General features: G+C 36.3%; 1 protein-coding gene across 4 annotated transcripts in view; it reads right to left on the bottom strand.

Moving 5' to 3' along the window:
* CEP112 (centrosomal protein 112) overlaps positions 1-15,820 on the bottom strand; it is a 449,689-nt gene that overhangs the window by 395,802 nt on the left and 38,067 nt on the right. For all 4 annotated transcript variants that reach the window (XM_087441468.1, XM_087441471.1, XM_087441469.1 and 1 more), the window contains 4 exons: positions 15,262-15,355; positions 13,364-13,438; positions 1,589-1,636; positions 1,249-1,326 (listed from right to left, as the gene is read on the bottom strand). In XM_087441468.1, coding sequence (XP_087297594.1) covers positions 1,249-1,326; positions 1,589-1,636; positions 13,364-13,438; positions 15,262-15,355 — 295 coding nt within the window. The remainder of the gene's footprint in view (positions 1-1,248; positions 1,327-1,588; positions 1,637-13,363; positions 13,439-15,261; positions 15,356-15,820) is intronic.

The raw sequence follows: 15,820 nt of genomic DNA, 5'->3' as shown, positions 1-15,820 counted from the left end.
ACAATATTGTTTGCAATATCTAAGAAAAAAAGTAAATCTTTTGTGATATTTTATAAATACAGTGGTAAGAAAAGTCTATCGTGTTGAAAATATCCAAATTGAAATTAAATTTCAGAAATTCTTATAAGCATCATTAAAATGAAAGATAATATTTAAATAAATTTATTAGAAACATTAATCTAAGTCCAATAACATTTTTCACATTTGCACATTTAAATGGTGCATTACAATTTACAAGTTACATACATATTCATTATTCTCATTTGATTTTGGTAGCAATCCTGTGAGATCAATAAGTATCCTCTCTTTAAACAAAAACCAAACTAATAATCTTGACTTCCCTGGGTCAGATGACTAGAGAATGGTGAAGGCAGGTTAAAGACACAGTTTTTCAGGTTCCTAATCTAATAGTCTTCCACCACACCACACAGATGACCAAAGTGTTTCACTAGTATCATAAGCAAAAATAAAAATAATAATAGTGATTTTTAAATTTCCCAGAATAAAAATTTTAAAAAGAAAATAATAAAGCAAATTAACCTTTGTTTAATGACTACTATATGTGAAGCATATAGGTACTTACACACTACAAAATCTTCAAACTAATCCTGTAAAGTAGATATCTCCCAAGTTAGATGAGGAAACTAAGATTCAGAGAGAATAAATACCTGCCCATTTTCACATAGCTAATAAGTAGGATTTAAATCCAGGTATTCTTGACTCCATAGCCTATGCTCTTAACCAATAAACAATTCTGCTTCTTTAATAATTCTATTTTCAAATGACCAAAGAAAGATAGTATATAATGTCCTGTATCAGTTATAACATAGCTTAATTTAGCAGATCAATTTAAACAGTAGAAATAGAAAGAACAGTGAGACTAAAAAGATACATTACAAATAAGACGAGATAAAGGGAGGATGGAGAGATTCACTGAGGTCAAAGACACTGCTTCTAAAAACTGACATTTCTGCTACCCCAGTGATAATCGGGAACTGACAGTCAGGAGAGAGCCCCTCAGCACGCCCTGGCTAGTAGGCAGGAAGCTGGGACACACAAAATGGATGATGGCCATTGAAAACTAGGAAGACAAACCCTGCCCACCACGCATCATTATTTAATATTTGTACCAAAGACAGCCTCTTCCTACCATGCATCATTATTCTAACTAGGACCTGAAAACTTGTATGATATAAAATATAAAAATAGTGTTAATAATTCAATACATCAGAAATATCTCAATCCTACCTCTTTCTCATGCATTCGAGAGAGTAAATGATCATCATGAAGACTGCTGGATTTTCTCAGGCTGAATCTGGGAGTCATCTGTTGAATGAGTAAGAGTTATTCAATACTTTTCAGGCCTGGTTTATCCTTAACCCAAAAGTAAACTTCTAAACTGCCTGAAGTTCATGCCAAAATAATACCAACATTGGAGGAAAAAAGTGATTTATTCACTTCCAAGTGATAGGATTAATAAAACTATTATGCTTCATAAAGTGGATCTGTGTTATTTTCTATAAACTTAGTGATTATTTTATTAAAAAATATCTGTCCATAGGAAAAGTCCAATGAAATTCTCACCTACCAGAGAAACTGGGAGAGGCTTCTGTCTCAGGTACCGAGGATTTTCTATCTGAAAATTTAAAAATAAAATAAAATAAGGACTTATTAATTTTTGAGTTTTAATTATTATTTCATAAAATACAGAATTAAGCTGCTATATGAAAACCTTTTTTTTTTCTTTTTTTGTGAGGAAGACCAGCCCTGAGGTAACATCCAATGCTAATCCTCCTCTTTTTTTTTTTTTTTTTTTTGCTGAGGAAGACTGGCCCTGGGCTAACATCTGTGCCCATCTTCCTCTACTTTATATGGGATGCCACCACAGCATGGCTTAACAAGCGGTGCATCAGTGCGCGCTCGGGATCCGAACCCGCAAACCCCGGGCTGCCGCAGCAGAGCACACGCACTTGACCGCTTGCACCACTGGGCCGGCCCCTGAAAATCTTTTCTATATGCCTTAATATTTAGTTTGTTTTTTAGAATGGGTATTGCCTCGTACATTTTTAGTGGCCCACTAACAAATGAAATATAAAACATAAACTCCTTTGCATACACAAATGCACCTACATGATCCTCTCACAGCCTAACTACCCACCTCATCTCCATTGCTCCTCACTTCACATTTATACACCTAGAACCCTAAATGATTTATATCACCTTCTTCTTGCACCTCTCTACCTCTATGCATTACTCTGTCCACCCCTCCAACTCCTATAAGTCTCAATTTAATCACTACGCTCCCAGGCAGATTTGATGTAAGAACCCTGAAATTTACCTCCATAATTACAACTAGAATTCAGATTTCCCTTTGGGACTCCTCCTATATCTACCTTTCAGGCTCATCCCCCAACATACCCTATATTCCAAGGACACCAAACAACTTGTTTTACCTTGAAAGCACTACACTCTCTCCGAAAGCACTACACTCTCTCCCATATCAACCTTTGAAATCATTCTCCCAACTTCTTCATGTGGTTAACCTACTCAGGACACTCAGCTCAGGAATTATCTTCCCCAGGAAATTTAGGTAAGTTTCTGCTACTCAGGTTACCCTGGAGGCTCATTCCCTTTTATGACATAACATCTATCTTCTGCAAAAGAGTGTGGACTCTGAGAACAGATTATGACTATCTGGTAACCCACCTATCCCTACATCCACCACAGGGCCTGGTAAGTAGTGGGTGCCCAACAAACATTAATAAGAAAAGAAGTCAAGAAGGAAGGAGCAAACTGTACCTGATCCCACCCTCTTATCAGCTCCTAAACTATCCTGTGTGCCTCTCTTGGATCTCATATTATATTTTAAGTGTTTATCAGTAGGTCTCCACATCTGTCTCTAAGCACAGTGAGTGCAAGGATGATGACTTCTCAACTTTGTAATCCTGGTACCCAGCACAATACCTAACACGTAGTAGGCTTTCAGTAAAATATTTATTGAATGAATATACTATATGATAAATTAGAAACACTGTTATCTCAACTATTTCATTCACAAATGAAGTGATAATTAAAAATCATTATCATGGAATTCTAATCTCCTGACATCATAAACTCACAATTTACTACATGGATAATCTCAAAATGTACAAAAATATAAATATAACACTAACCATGACTTCAGCCTAGGATAGTGTTTCTTACCCTGAACTAAACCATTAGCACCAACTGACAAACTTTTTCAAATACATATTATTGGGCTCCACTCCTCCAAAATCCCATTATGTTTTCAAAAAGCTCCTCAAATGATTTCCTATAGTTACTAACCACAAAAGATGAACAATCCATACCCAACTTGACAATAAAGTTAAGGATGAACAAAGAATCAATTAATCAAAGAATATAGAGGCAATGAAATTAAAATCAGAACTTATTCAGGGCCAGCCCCGTGGCATAGTGGTTAAGTCCAGCATGCTCCACTTCCGTGGCCTGGGTTCATGGGTTCAGATCCCAGGCACAGACCTACACCATTTGTCAAGCCATGCTATGGCGGTGACCCGCATACAAAATAGAGAAAGACTTGCACAGATGTTAGCTCAGGACTAATCTTCCTCAAGCAAAAAAAAAAGAGAGAGAGAGGAAGAGTGGCAATAGACATTTGCTTAGAGAGAATCTTCCACACCAAAAAAATAATAAAATTAAAAAAATAGAACTTATTCAAGCTTTTTAAAAAAAAAAGCCTCTATAGCAACAGATAGGATCTGAAGAGCATTTAGATTTTATTTTAGCACCTAGATTAGGAGAAATTTATAAAATAATTTTCTTTAACCTGGAGGCTGGTTCCCATAAAGTAATGCCAACTGTCTAAATTTAAATTTCTCTCCCAATCCTCTAAAAACCCATACAGATCAACAAAGAGAGCAAATAAAAATACCCATCACCCATGCCCACATCATAACAAGGAGAAAGAGATTACTAAAACCCTCAATTAACATGTATGTGGCTAAAGAAAGATCACAAATCAGCAGAATTAGATCCTGAGCCAAGGTCCTGGGGCGGGGGGCGGGGGGGGTGGAATCCAATAGCAACCCGTAGAAGGAGAGAGGCCCACCTTAAGTGGGTCGTACAAAAAAAACTGAGGGATCAGAGTGCTGGAGACGGCAGTCAAAGGAAGAGCGTGGAAAGTGTGAAGAACCAGAGAAGGCAATCTTCAGAAGAAACCACTTCTGCGGTAGAGAGAGGCCCCTTGGGAGGAAGTGTGTCCATAATGAAAGGAAAGAAAAAAGGAGCTGAAGAAAAGGGCCCCAGAGAAATAAGACAGACTCAAAGAATCGAAAGATGACAGGCCAAAACGGCAACCACAAAAGGTGCCATTTATTAAAGAAACTGAACGTCAGTGGAGCAGGAGAAGAGGGCCTTCCTGACCTAAGAAATAAAGAAAACTACCCAAATCACCCCTCCAATATGATCAATGGCTATGGCTTGTTCAGAAAAATCTAACATAAATAATCATGAACAGAAAAAAGAATCCGATATCCATAAAAAATAAAAAATCCCCTGTCCCCAGCACTCTGATTCGTCAGGTTTTTTGTGTAACCCACCTCATGTAGGCCACTCTCCTGCAGGTGAATATTTGATGATATTTATGCTCCACCACCACTAGGTCAATAGGTATTCAAGGATAACTTTTAAATAATTTCAGGGAGTTCATAAAGAACACTATAAAATAAAGACAAAAAATAGAAACATGTTACACAGGAGACCAAATAAGAACTTGGCAAAGTTGCCAGATGCCAAAGCAATATGTAAAAGTCAACTACATTTCTGTAAACTAGCAAAAATCATCTAGAAAAAAAGATGATTTTACAAGATGTCATTTATAATCATAAAACAATCTATAATTCCTAAAAGTAAATCTAAGAAAATATACATAAGCCCTTTATGGAGAAAAAAATTAAGCTTTTTTGAAAGACATTAAGACTGAAATAAATAGAGAGTGAAACCATGTTTTTGGATAGTCTCAATATTGTAAAAATGTTAATTCTCCTTAACTTGATCTAGTAACTAAATTTATCCAAACCAAGATCTCAATAGGGTTTTTGGAAAACTTAATAAGCTCATTATAAAATGTAAATAAATAAATCAATGGACAAGAATAACCAAGACATGCCTGAAGGAAAAAAATGAAGGTGAGGTAACTTACAAAAACATAATAAGACAAACAGTAATAAAGATAAGTCAACGGAACCAACTAGAAAATACTAGAAACTCAAATATATATGAGAATATGATTCATGAAAGAGCTAGCATTGGTAAATTATTAAGAAAATAGGGGCGGGCCCGGTGGCGCAAGCGGTTAAGTGCGCGCGCTCTGCTGCGGCGGCCCGGGTTCGCTGGTTCAGATCCCGGGAGCACACCGACACACCACTTGGCAAGCCATGCTGTGGTGGTGTCCCATATAAAGTGGAGGAAGATGGGCGCAGAGGTTAGCCCAGGGCCAGTATTCCTCAACAAAAAAGAGGAGGATTGGCAGATGTTACCACAGGGCTGATCTTCCCCACAAAAAAAAAAAAAAAAAAACCTTGGGGCCGGCCCCGTGGCGTAGCGGTTAAGTGCACACTCTCCGCTTCTCGCAGCCCCAGTTCGGATGCCAGGCGTGCAGTGACGCACCGATTGTCAGGCCATGCTGTGGCGGCGTCCCATATAAAGTGGAGGAAGATGGGCAGGGATATTAGCCCAGGACCAGTCTTCCTCAGCAAAAAAAGAGGAGGATAGGCATGGATGTTAGCTCAGGGCTGATCTTTCTCACAAAAAAAAAAAAAAAAAGAAAACAAAGATGTATTCAATAAGTGGAAGAAAATAAGATCAGATCTCTTCCTCATACCATATATAATAAGTTCCCAAGGACTAAATACTTATAATTAAAAGCAGAATTATAAAAACTTTCAGAAAACAATCTAGATGAATGACTTTATGGCCTCAGAGTAGAGAAGATTTCTTAAGAATGTATAAACTAAAAAGAAATTAATAATTTGACCACTTTAAGTAAGAACTTCTCTCCAAAAAAGATATCATAAATAAAGTGAAAAGACAAGCCATAAACCGGGAAGAGATGTTTGCACAAATGATTAGTTTCCAAAATGTGTAACAAACATCTTCCAAAATCAATAAAAGAAAGAACAACCCATTAGAAAAAAATGGGAAAAACTTGAGACACATTTCACTGATAAGGAAATCTGAATGACTAATAAACATATGAAAATATGTTCAATCTGATAGGAAATATGACAAATGTAAAGTAACACCACAATGAGATGGTACTTTACAGCCACCAGATTGGCATGCGTTAAAAATTTGACAATAAAGTGTTTCAGATGTGGAACACTACTGGTGAGTGTATGAATTAGTATATTTACCAGGGGAAACATTTACTAAGTAAAGATAATACTAAAATCCACTTAAATATTATACCAGAGAAAGAGGCATATTCTTTAGTAAATAACACTGTACTATATATACACAGTTTTTTGAAAAATAGAGGCAGCAAATTTCCAGCAGGCAGCAAAGTGACCTCAATAAATATTTATTGCCTGAAGGTATATATATGAAAAGTAACCATTCTCTATTTTTGAAATGAAGAAAACCAGCATAGAAAGTAAGTTCTTCAAAGATACACGCAAATCTGCAAACATATAAAACCATAATTCACTAAGCAGAATTAAATATAAGGGGAAAAATAAAGGAAGAGGGAAACAGGGAATTCTCAAAGACGCTCAAGCTCTAATTAAGCTTAAAATTTAAAACCAAAAGCCAAGAAAACCATCTGTGACTTATTTTTACCCAGCTCTACATTTATAAGCAGGGTATAAAATATTGGTTTAGCTAATTACAATGTAGCCTTTCAACTAGGCAGAAGTAACTCCTATTTCATCCTCTTCATCTTTAAAAGCCATTAAATACAGAAGTTAAGGATTCATTTTGCTATCATAAATTTCCTTTCTCAAGTTGATCAAAAAAAAAAACAAAAGAAAAAGTCTATTCTAATATGTGAAAGCAACAATAAACACTGTAAACAAGTATAAATCTGCTGTTGTTCTTCATTTGCAGGACATTCAGCTTGTCTCATAGCCACTTTTAATATGTAATGAGAATTATTCATAGTAAAGCATGTTCTTGAGTCTATTTGGGGGAAATAAGCAATCTATTTTCTGATTTTATAACAGCAGCCAGATGTGCTTTGAAGTTAAATGTTCCCACTTTGTAATCCACAAGTAACATGGACTTGAAGCAATCTGTAAACAATCTTAACATTTACGTTTTTCATGCTCTTTTAGAAAACTTCTTGTTCTCTCACAATACCTCAAGAAAAAAAAAAAAAACCCACAATAAAGAATGTCCAAAATGGAAGACAAAAAGGCCTTATGTGAAACATTAAAGTCTAACAAAATATTATACAGAAAGCAAAGCCAAAAATAATTATGTTCCAATAGCATGAATAAATCACATGACCAAACATTTCTTGTTTAAAAAGCAAACAGAACCACAATAATAAAATATATAATAATTTAAATTAATAAATACAGATATCTGAATGGTCTCTAATGAAAATTGGCTTTTGACATTTTATTTTGTTTAGTTTTTTAGCAGATTTGTTTGTGTGGTTACAAATGGTTCTATCAGTTTGTTTCTTCAAATTATTCAGGAGTTGGTCAGACTGACCAAATACCAGCTTATAGATTAAATGTTGATCAAATAGAGATATTCTAGGGTTCCAAAAAAATAGAAAGACATTTTATCTGATATTTTAGCTGTCTTAGAGGAAAGGACATTATCAAGCAATATATTACTAGGAAAACAACTAAAATAAATGTTTTTAAGTCATAGCATCAGTCAGAAGAACTGCCTAAACTCCTCTATAGCATAAAATAAATTCAGTTCTCAATGTCAAATCAATTATGCTCCATGGGCAGGCCCCGTGGCTTAGCGGTTAAGTGCGCGCGCTCTGCTACTGGCGGCCCGGGTTCGGATCCCGGGCGTGCACTGACGCACCGCTTCTCCGGCCATGCTGAGGCCGCGTCCCACATACAGCAACTAGAAGGATGTGCAGCTATGACATACAACTATCTACTGGGGCTTTGGGGGAAAAAAATAAATAAATAAAATTATTAAAAAAAAATCAATTATGCTCCAAAATAAAGTTTTTAACTTAATATTTTAGAACTCAAAAAACATTTTTCCACAGAAATAATACTACAAATAGAGGCTCATTTATTGGTTTATTCACAACATTTCAACCAACATTTAATGAGCACAAACAAAATACAGATATAAAGACACAGTCCATTGGTACAAGGAAAAGGAAATAAGCCAAAGGAATAGAATGGAAACAGACAAGTACTGGTCACTTAACTTATGAGAGAAATAACACTGCAGTGCAGTAGGAAAAGAATAGTCTTTTCAATAAATAAGTGTCACCTGAATATAAATAAGGGACAAAAACAAATCTTAACTCCCTATCTTACAACATATACCAAAATCACCTCCAGCTCGTATGTAGATCTAAATAGAAAAAAATAAAATAGAGTTGCTAGAAGAAAACATAGGAGAACATCTTTAAGACCTTAATACTGTCAAAGATCTTAAGCAGGTCACAAAATAGCATTAACCATAAAGTGAAAAAGTAAGAAACTGAATTGCATTAAAATTTAAAATTTCTGTTCATCAAAGATACCAGTAAGAGAATGAAGGAAAGCAACAAAAAGGAAGAAAATATTTCTAATACTATATTCCAAAAAGACTCTTAATCAAAATAGATACAAAGCACTTACATATTAATAAGAAAAAGGCAGACAACCCAACAGAAAAACTTGCAAAGCCTTAAGTAGGCACTTCACTGTGAAAGGTTATCCAAACTGTCAATAAACACATTAAAGGCATCTAACTTTATTAGTCACCAGGAAAATACACATAACACAAGGGCCAGCCCCACGGCGCAGTGGTTAAGTTCGGCAGGCTCTGCTTTGGTGGCCCAGGTTTGCGAGTTCAGATCCCAGGCGCGGACCTACACCACTCGAAGCCATGTTGTGGCGGTGACCCACATATAAAGTAGAGGAACACTGGGACAGATGTTAGCTCAGGGCTAATCTTCCTCAATCAAAAAGAGGAAGATTGGCAATGGATGTTAACTCAGGGCAAGTCTTCTTCAACCAAAAAAAAAAAAACACACACACACAATGCAATGTCACTAACCACTCTCAAGAATGGCTGAATTTTTTTTTTTTTTAAAGATTTTATTTATTTAATTTTTCCCCCCAAAGCCCCAGTAGATAGTTGTATGTCATAGCTGCACATCCTTCTAGTTGCTGTATGTGGGACTCGGCCTCAGGATGGACGGAGAAGTGGTGCCTCGATGCGCACCCGGGATCCGAACCCGGGCCACCAGCATTGCAGCGCGCGCACTTAACCACCAAGCCACAGGGCCGGCCCTGAATTTTTTTAATTAAAAGAAAAATTAACTGGGGGCTGGCCCGGTGGCATAATGGTTAAGTTCGTGCACTCTGCCTCAGCAGCCAGGATTCACAGGTTTGGATCCCGGGCGCGGACCTACGCACCACTTATCAAGCCATGCTGTGGCAGGTGTCCCACACATAAAGTAGAGGAAGATGGGCACGGATGTTAGCCCAGGGCCAATCTTCCTTAGCAAAAAGAGGAGGATTGGCAACGAATGTTAGCTCAGGGCTAATCTTCCTCACACACACACAAAAAATTAACTGACAATACCAAGTATTGAAGAGACAGCAGAGGAATAGGAACTGGCACAAACTGCTGATGAGGATGCAAACTGGCACAATCACTTTAGAAAACTGCTTGGCAGTGTCTACTGTATCAACTAGCTTTTGCTGCATAATAAATCACCCCAAACCTTCAGGGCTTCAAACTACAACCATTTTATTTAGCTCAGAATTCTGTGGGTCAGCAACTTGGGCAGCTCATCGGGAACAGCTCATCTCAACTGGACTTCCTCATGTGTCTGCTACACTAGCACGACAGCAGCCCCGGATGACTGAGTAGAACAGTTCTCAACAGGCCACAATGAGGAAGGCCACAGTGAGTTGAAGAGCCAGGCTTCTCATGTGCCTGACAGGGAGAGTAAAGGAGCAGCCCCAGCTGCTAACAGCTGGCAGGTGCCCACTAGCCCTGAACAAGGAAGTTCACCTTTTCCTGATGGGCCCTGACTTCCAGGTGAGGCTGCCTGATTTTGTGGCACTGTCCACCCTCCAGAGCTCCCCACGGGGTCATTCACTGACCCACTGCCTGTCCTCAGAGCTCTCCCTACACAAATCTCACATGCCCGGATCCTGCTCTTGTGCTCTGCTTTCAGGGACCAGATCTAAGGGGTCTACTTAGAGTCCTCACTGTTCCTCTGCTCCTAGTGGGAGTGAGGCTCTGCAGACCCAGGGTGGGAACCGACAGGTGTATAGTGACCGGTGACCGGGATGGAAGGCCGGGTAACATCCTCCTCCCAACTCCCCACTCCGTCCCCAGAAAAAAAGAAAAAAGAAAAAAATTTTATATAAAGACCCTCATGCATGGAATATATATATAACATATTAACAAAACAAGAAAGATTCCCAAAAAGTAAAGGTTAAAAAGAAAAAAAGAATACAAGAGGAAAATTTAATTGCTAGATTTAGTAAATAAATCTCTACTTGAATGACATAGTCCTAGAGAAAATATTAACACATCCCTGCAAAAATAAAGAATATATTTGAAAATATATATATTTTTTAACAAAAACTAGAAAATTCAAATTCTAGAACATCTAATGCATCAGAATGTAGGTGTTGACAGTCATGACAGCAATATAAAAAATGTACCCTTAGTATAGAGCACAAAAATTAACTACCTATTAACTGATCATTCAGAGGAAGAAAGAAAAAAAAGCCCATCGTGCATTCTCATACAAAACTAAAATCAAAGCAAAATCTAAGCTTTTCAATACACTGGATACTTAAATTATTCTACTGTGATCAAGAGACAGTTCAGCTTGATTAATGCATATATGTTATAAATATATAAAAATGCAAGACTTTCATATTTTACACTGTTAGTGCATTCTTTGAACAATGAAAATGTGAAACAAAACCCTAGGCAGGCCTAGTTTTAAGGCATTACTTTGAAATATTTTGGATGTTTTATTTTAATAGAAAAATTTAATCCTCTGAACAGTTAAAAAATCATGAAAAATATTCTACATGCTAAGAAACGTACATCAGAAGTTTCAAATGGCTAAGGACAAAGGCAGTTTAAAAGGATAGCCCATAATTTTATTTTTCACTTTGATACTGCTTTCTGGCAAAGAAAATTTGTCTTTCTGAGGGATTTCCTGGGCTCTTCTCCCACACTGGCAACTTAGGACCTCCCTCCAATGGCAACTTCCCCTCCATCTTCAAACATGAAAACATTTTTCTTTTGACTCACTTTTCCCCTCTTGTTATCAATTCTATTTCTCTCTTCTCACTTACACACTTCCAATGTGACTAGGAGATTCGCATTGCTTTAAATTATTATTCATTTCCCTACCTTCTACTTGTGGCTACTGCACGAGCCAGGCCTCCTCACTCTGCACTCTCCATCCAGCCCTCCTCACTCTGAACTCTCTAAAGACTAGAGCAGTTCCAGTCTCTGGGTGCAAATACCATCTTTAGCAGTCTGACCATGAAATATGACTCCAGCCCTTGAGACTCCTGAAGCTCCAAACCTTGAACTCTCCAATTAATCCTACCATCCCTTCAAACTCCACCAATCTAAAATAAAACTTTCAAACCCCTAAAATGGATTGCCCCATCTGACAAAAAGTCAATGTTCCTACTTCCTAGAACCAAACCTTGAGGTGCCCTTCTGTTCAGCCCACCAGTCACTAAGCATTCTTTACTCTCTTTGAAATATTCTTCCTTTCCACGCTTTCCATCTTCACAGAAATCACACTAATGTGGAGTCCATTACAAACACCTAAACGATGACTGGTTCCCTTTCTCTGTCTCTACTCACACCCAACATAACCTTCATAATGCCACCAAGTCAATTTTCCTAAAGCACTGCTTTCACTAAAGACCATTATTAGTAGGAAGGGTTTTAGGTTTTTTAAAAATAACGATCCTTAATGTCAGTGAAGAAGTGAGAACTAGACAATCCGATGTATTGCTGGTTGAAGAATAAGTTGGTATATACCTTCTGGAGGGCAATGTACCAACACGTAATGTAACCTAAGAAAGTAACCAAATACAAGAAGATTCTTGTAAGTTATTCTATTGCAGTATGACTTATGTCAGCAACAAAGTGGGAGCAACCTAAATGTCCAAAAATAGCAGAATGCTTAAATACGTTATGGAATATCCATCCAAATGAAAAATTAGTGCTACCATTAATATTAATGTTTATAAAACTATTATAAACTTATACCAAATTTAAAACAGCATATAATAAAATAGTATTTATAATATAACCCAAATTTTGTTTAAATTTTAATTTTATAAATACACAGAAGAAAAGGAGAGAAAGATAGATATAATAAAATGTTAACACATCTCCCAGGGTTAAGATTTTAAAGTGTATCTTATTCCTCTGCCTTTCTGTATTTTTCAAATTTTCAAATTACATATTATTTTTATAATAACAAAGTGTGATAAAATTGTTTTAAACCCCTTTTCATTCCCTCAAAGCATTTAAACAAGCTAAATTTCTCAATTTAGCATTCAAAGCTCCAATACAATCCAGCCTGATAAGATGACCCCCAAATCCCCTACATAAATCCCAAAGATCCAGTCATGACAGTTCACTTACACCACCACATCTTTCTTCATGCCTATTTCTGCCTTGAATTCCGAGCTCCCCTCCTCTCCACCTATCCAAACACATTCACGCCCCTCAGCCTTGGTACATGAAAACTGCTGTCCAGGATGGCGGCTCATCCATGAAGTCTCCCTGAGATATTTTTTAACCCAAAAGAACTTGCTTCTCCAAGTTGTCCCACCCCTCTCCTCCACCTCAGTATTCTACTTTCTATATGACTCATTTTGGTATTTTTATCATATACTATCTTAAATTATTATTTAACTATTTTATGTGTATATCTCTTATTTCACACAAAAAAAAGTCCGCTTATAAAGGGCAGGGACTACTTTATGCTTCTTTGGAATGTTCTCTTTCCTGTACTCAAAGTCCTTCTCAGTGCTAACACAGTAATAAATGTCTAACATCCAATAGTATTCACTGAATAGAATTAAACTCATTCAGATGTTTTTCAAATACAATATAATTCTGCCACATCAATATACATACATGAAACAAATACTTTTTTTACCCCAAGATTCCAACTGTTAAGGCGAGCCTCGATGTTGCTGTCATCCAAGGAAAGAGATTTTTTCGGATGAATTTCCTGAAATACAAAGAAGAAAAAGGAAGAAGAGATGGAGGCAAGAAGCAAGGAGGGAAGAAATAAAAGAAGAAGGGAAAGAAGGGAAATAGAGAAGGAGGGAGGAAAAAAAGAAAGAAAACAGGACAAAATATATGTCATTCAGAGTAATAAGATTTTCTGAGCTTTTCAAAAAGTAAGCTAGTGCCCTCAGAGGACAGGATTCTTTACAACTGAGCTAGTTCTCTATTCTAAGTAATAACGGTTTATTATAGCTGCTTAGGGCTATGAGATGCCTTCACAATATATTCACACAGTAACTAGATTTCAAAAAAAAAAACATCAAAAGAATATTTTAAAAATTAATCCAGACTCTTTTGTTTAAGTTCTTTTACAAAAAGTTTTAATTGTGGTATACCACAGTAGTTATAAAGGGGAGTGCAGGAAGACTTGAAAAGATGAATTATTTACTCTCGTTAAAATTAGTTAACAGGGAAGTTTGTGTTGATGCCCAAGAAGCTCTTTGTTCTTAAACTAATTCTCATTCATACACTGAATATAAAGAGAAATAAGCTTTGGATTCACATCATGAAAACACAGTTATGGTGATTCTTTACTTTTTAAAAAAATTAAAATTCCATGCTTTTTTTCCATCCCATATAATTTATTACATTACACATTCATCAAACCAGATTAAAACTATAATTAACTGAGGACAGCCTAAGATCTGTGCCCAGAAATGGACAATGATCTCTGAAAGCTCCAAATCTTAGAAAGATTTGTGGAATATAATAATGAGTATTCTCCAACCAAAAAAATTTATTTTGAAATTAAGTTTGTTGGTATAGCATTTTGGTGCTTTTAGAAAACCTCATTACTAACAAATAAATCTATTTACCTACGGTCATTTAAATTATCTGAAGTGACAAAAAATACAGTAAAACGTTCTTCATATTTCACTGAGACTCCAAATTTCTGTCGAATAAAATGCTGAATTTACTATTTACATACTACATTAAAATTCATTATTGCTTTTACTGTTGGTCCCCTGCTTTCTGTGTTCTTCTTTGTGAACAAGAATGTCTTAAGAAAATCTACCTGCTTTGTCTATTCTGAGTAAATATAATGATTGATAATAAACATATATATATTTAAAATGTGCTGCCCTTCACATTAAAATATCTTTTGAAAGTTCCAAATATCATGGGAGAAAATGTAACAAGTTACATTTAGAGCAATACGTGCTAAAATGGACAAGCATCACACATGATCTCCTTTTAACTAAAGGTCACGTAACCCAAGACAAGCCAGGGTTCGGGAAGAAAGACTGCAGGAGCAGGCCGAGTTCTCTTCACAAAGCTAACTGGAATGCTCAATAGCACCTTGTTCAAACCACATCTGTTAAGCAATGAGACGTAAGAGAGGCACTCGTATTTCAAGATATAAACAGTTCACCTTCATCAGAAGGCAGCACTCCCTATTTCATCACAAGTAAATCCCGATTTCTTAAGTTTATGACCTCTCACTGGGTGTCTAATCATTTTTATACATATATTGAGGAAAAGGAAAAAAATAAACTAAAAAACAAAGCTTTCCAAATTTATTCTTCAATACACAGGAGAAACGATAGACTGATTAACATGACGCCTGAGAGTCACTGAGAAAGCAGGAGGAACACCGTAGAACATCCCAAATACACCACTTTCTTTGACACCATTATGTTCAACAAAATCTTCAGACTTTATTCGCTGTTTTTAAGTAATTGTTGGAACTTTGACAACATGAAACTAAAAATCTGTGGAGTTATTTTAAAACAACAAACAAACAAAAGTAGAATCTGATCTTACACAACTCTCTGGGGTGGTATTTTGTCCATCTTCTCTGTAGGTTGGGCTCATAGAATGGGATCTTGTTTGGAGCTTTGTAGTGTACTGTTCCCTACTAACAGACCAAAACAGTAACAATCAGAATTTGGGGAATTCGGAGGACACAGGGGTATTCAAATCTAGGATTATCAATTTTTTTCTTTTGGAAATGAGATGATTGCGTATATTAAAAATGAAGTTTCAATAGCAAAGAAAAAAATAAATGCAAATAATAACCACTTGTATTTCTCACATTTTATTTCATTTAGATCACACTACAAATGAAATATCACCTAATTGCCACATACTCGCTTACAAATGCTATTTTTAAGTGGGACTATAATAAACTGCATGCATTTAAATCTTTTCTCCTGCTTTCCCCTTTTCCTAAGTGTAGGAAGAGGAAAAATGAAAGCATATCTTCTCAGAGAAGATAACTGTTTATAAGGTTAGCAAGTTTTGTTGGACTCATGTTCCACATCAAGATGAAGCCTTAAAATACATACAATAACAAAACTTATATGTAGCTGAAAGTTTGAAT

This window comes from Ceratotherium simum, chromosome 16 (assembly GCF_057802395.1).
Source record: "Ceratotherium simum simum isolate JZ-2026a chromosome 16, ASM5780239v1, whole genome shotgun sequence".
NCBI lineage: Eukaryota > Metazoa > Chordata > Mammalia > Perissodactyla > Rhinocerotidae > Ceratotherium > Ceratotherium simum.
This window is presented reverse-complemented; position numbering and strand designations above follow the sequence as displayed.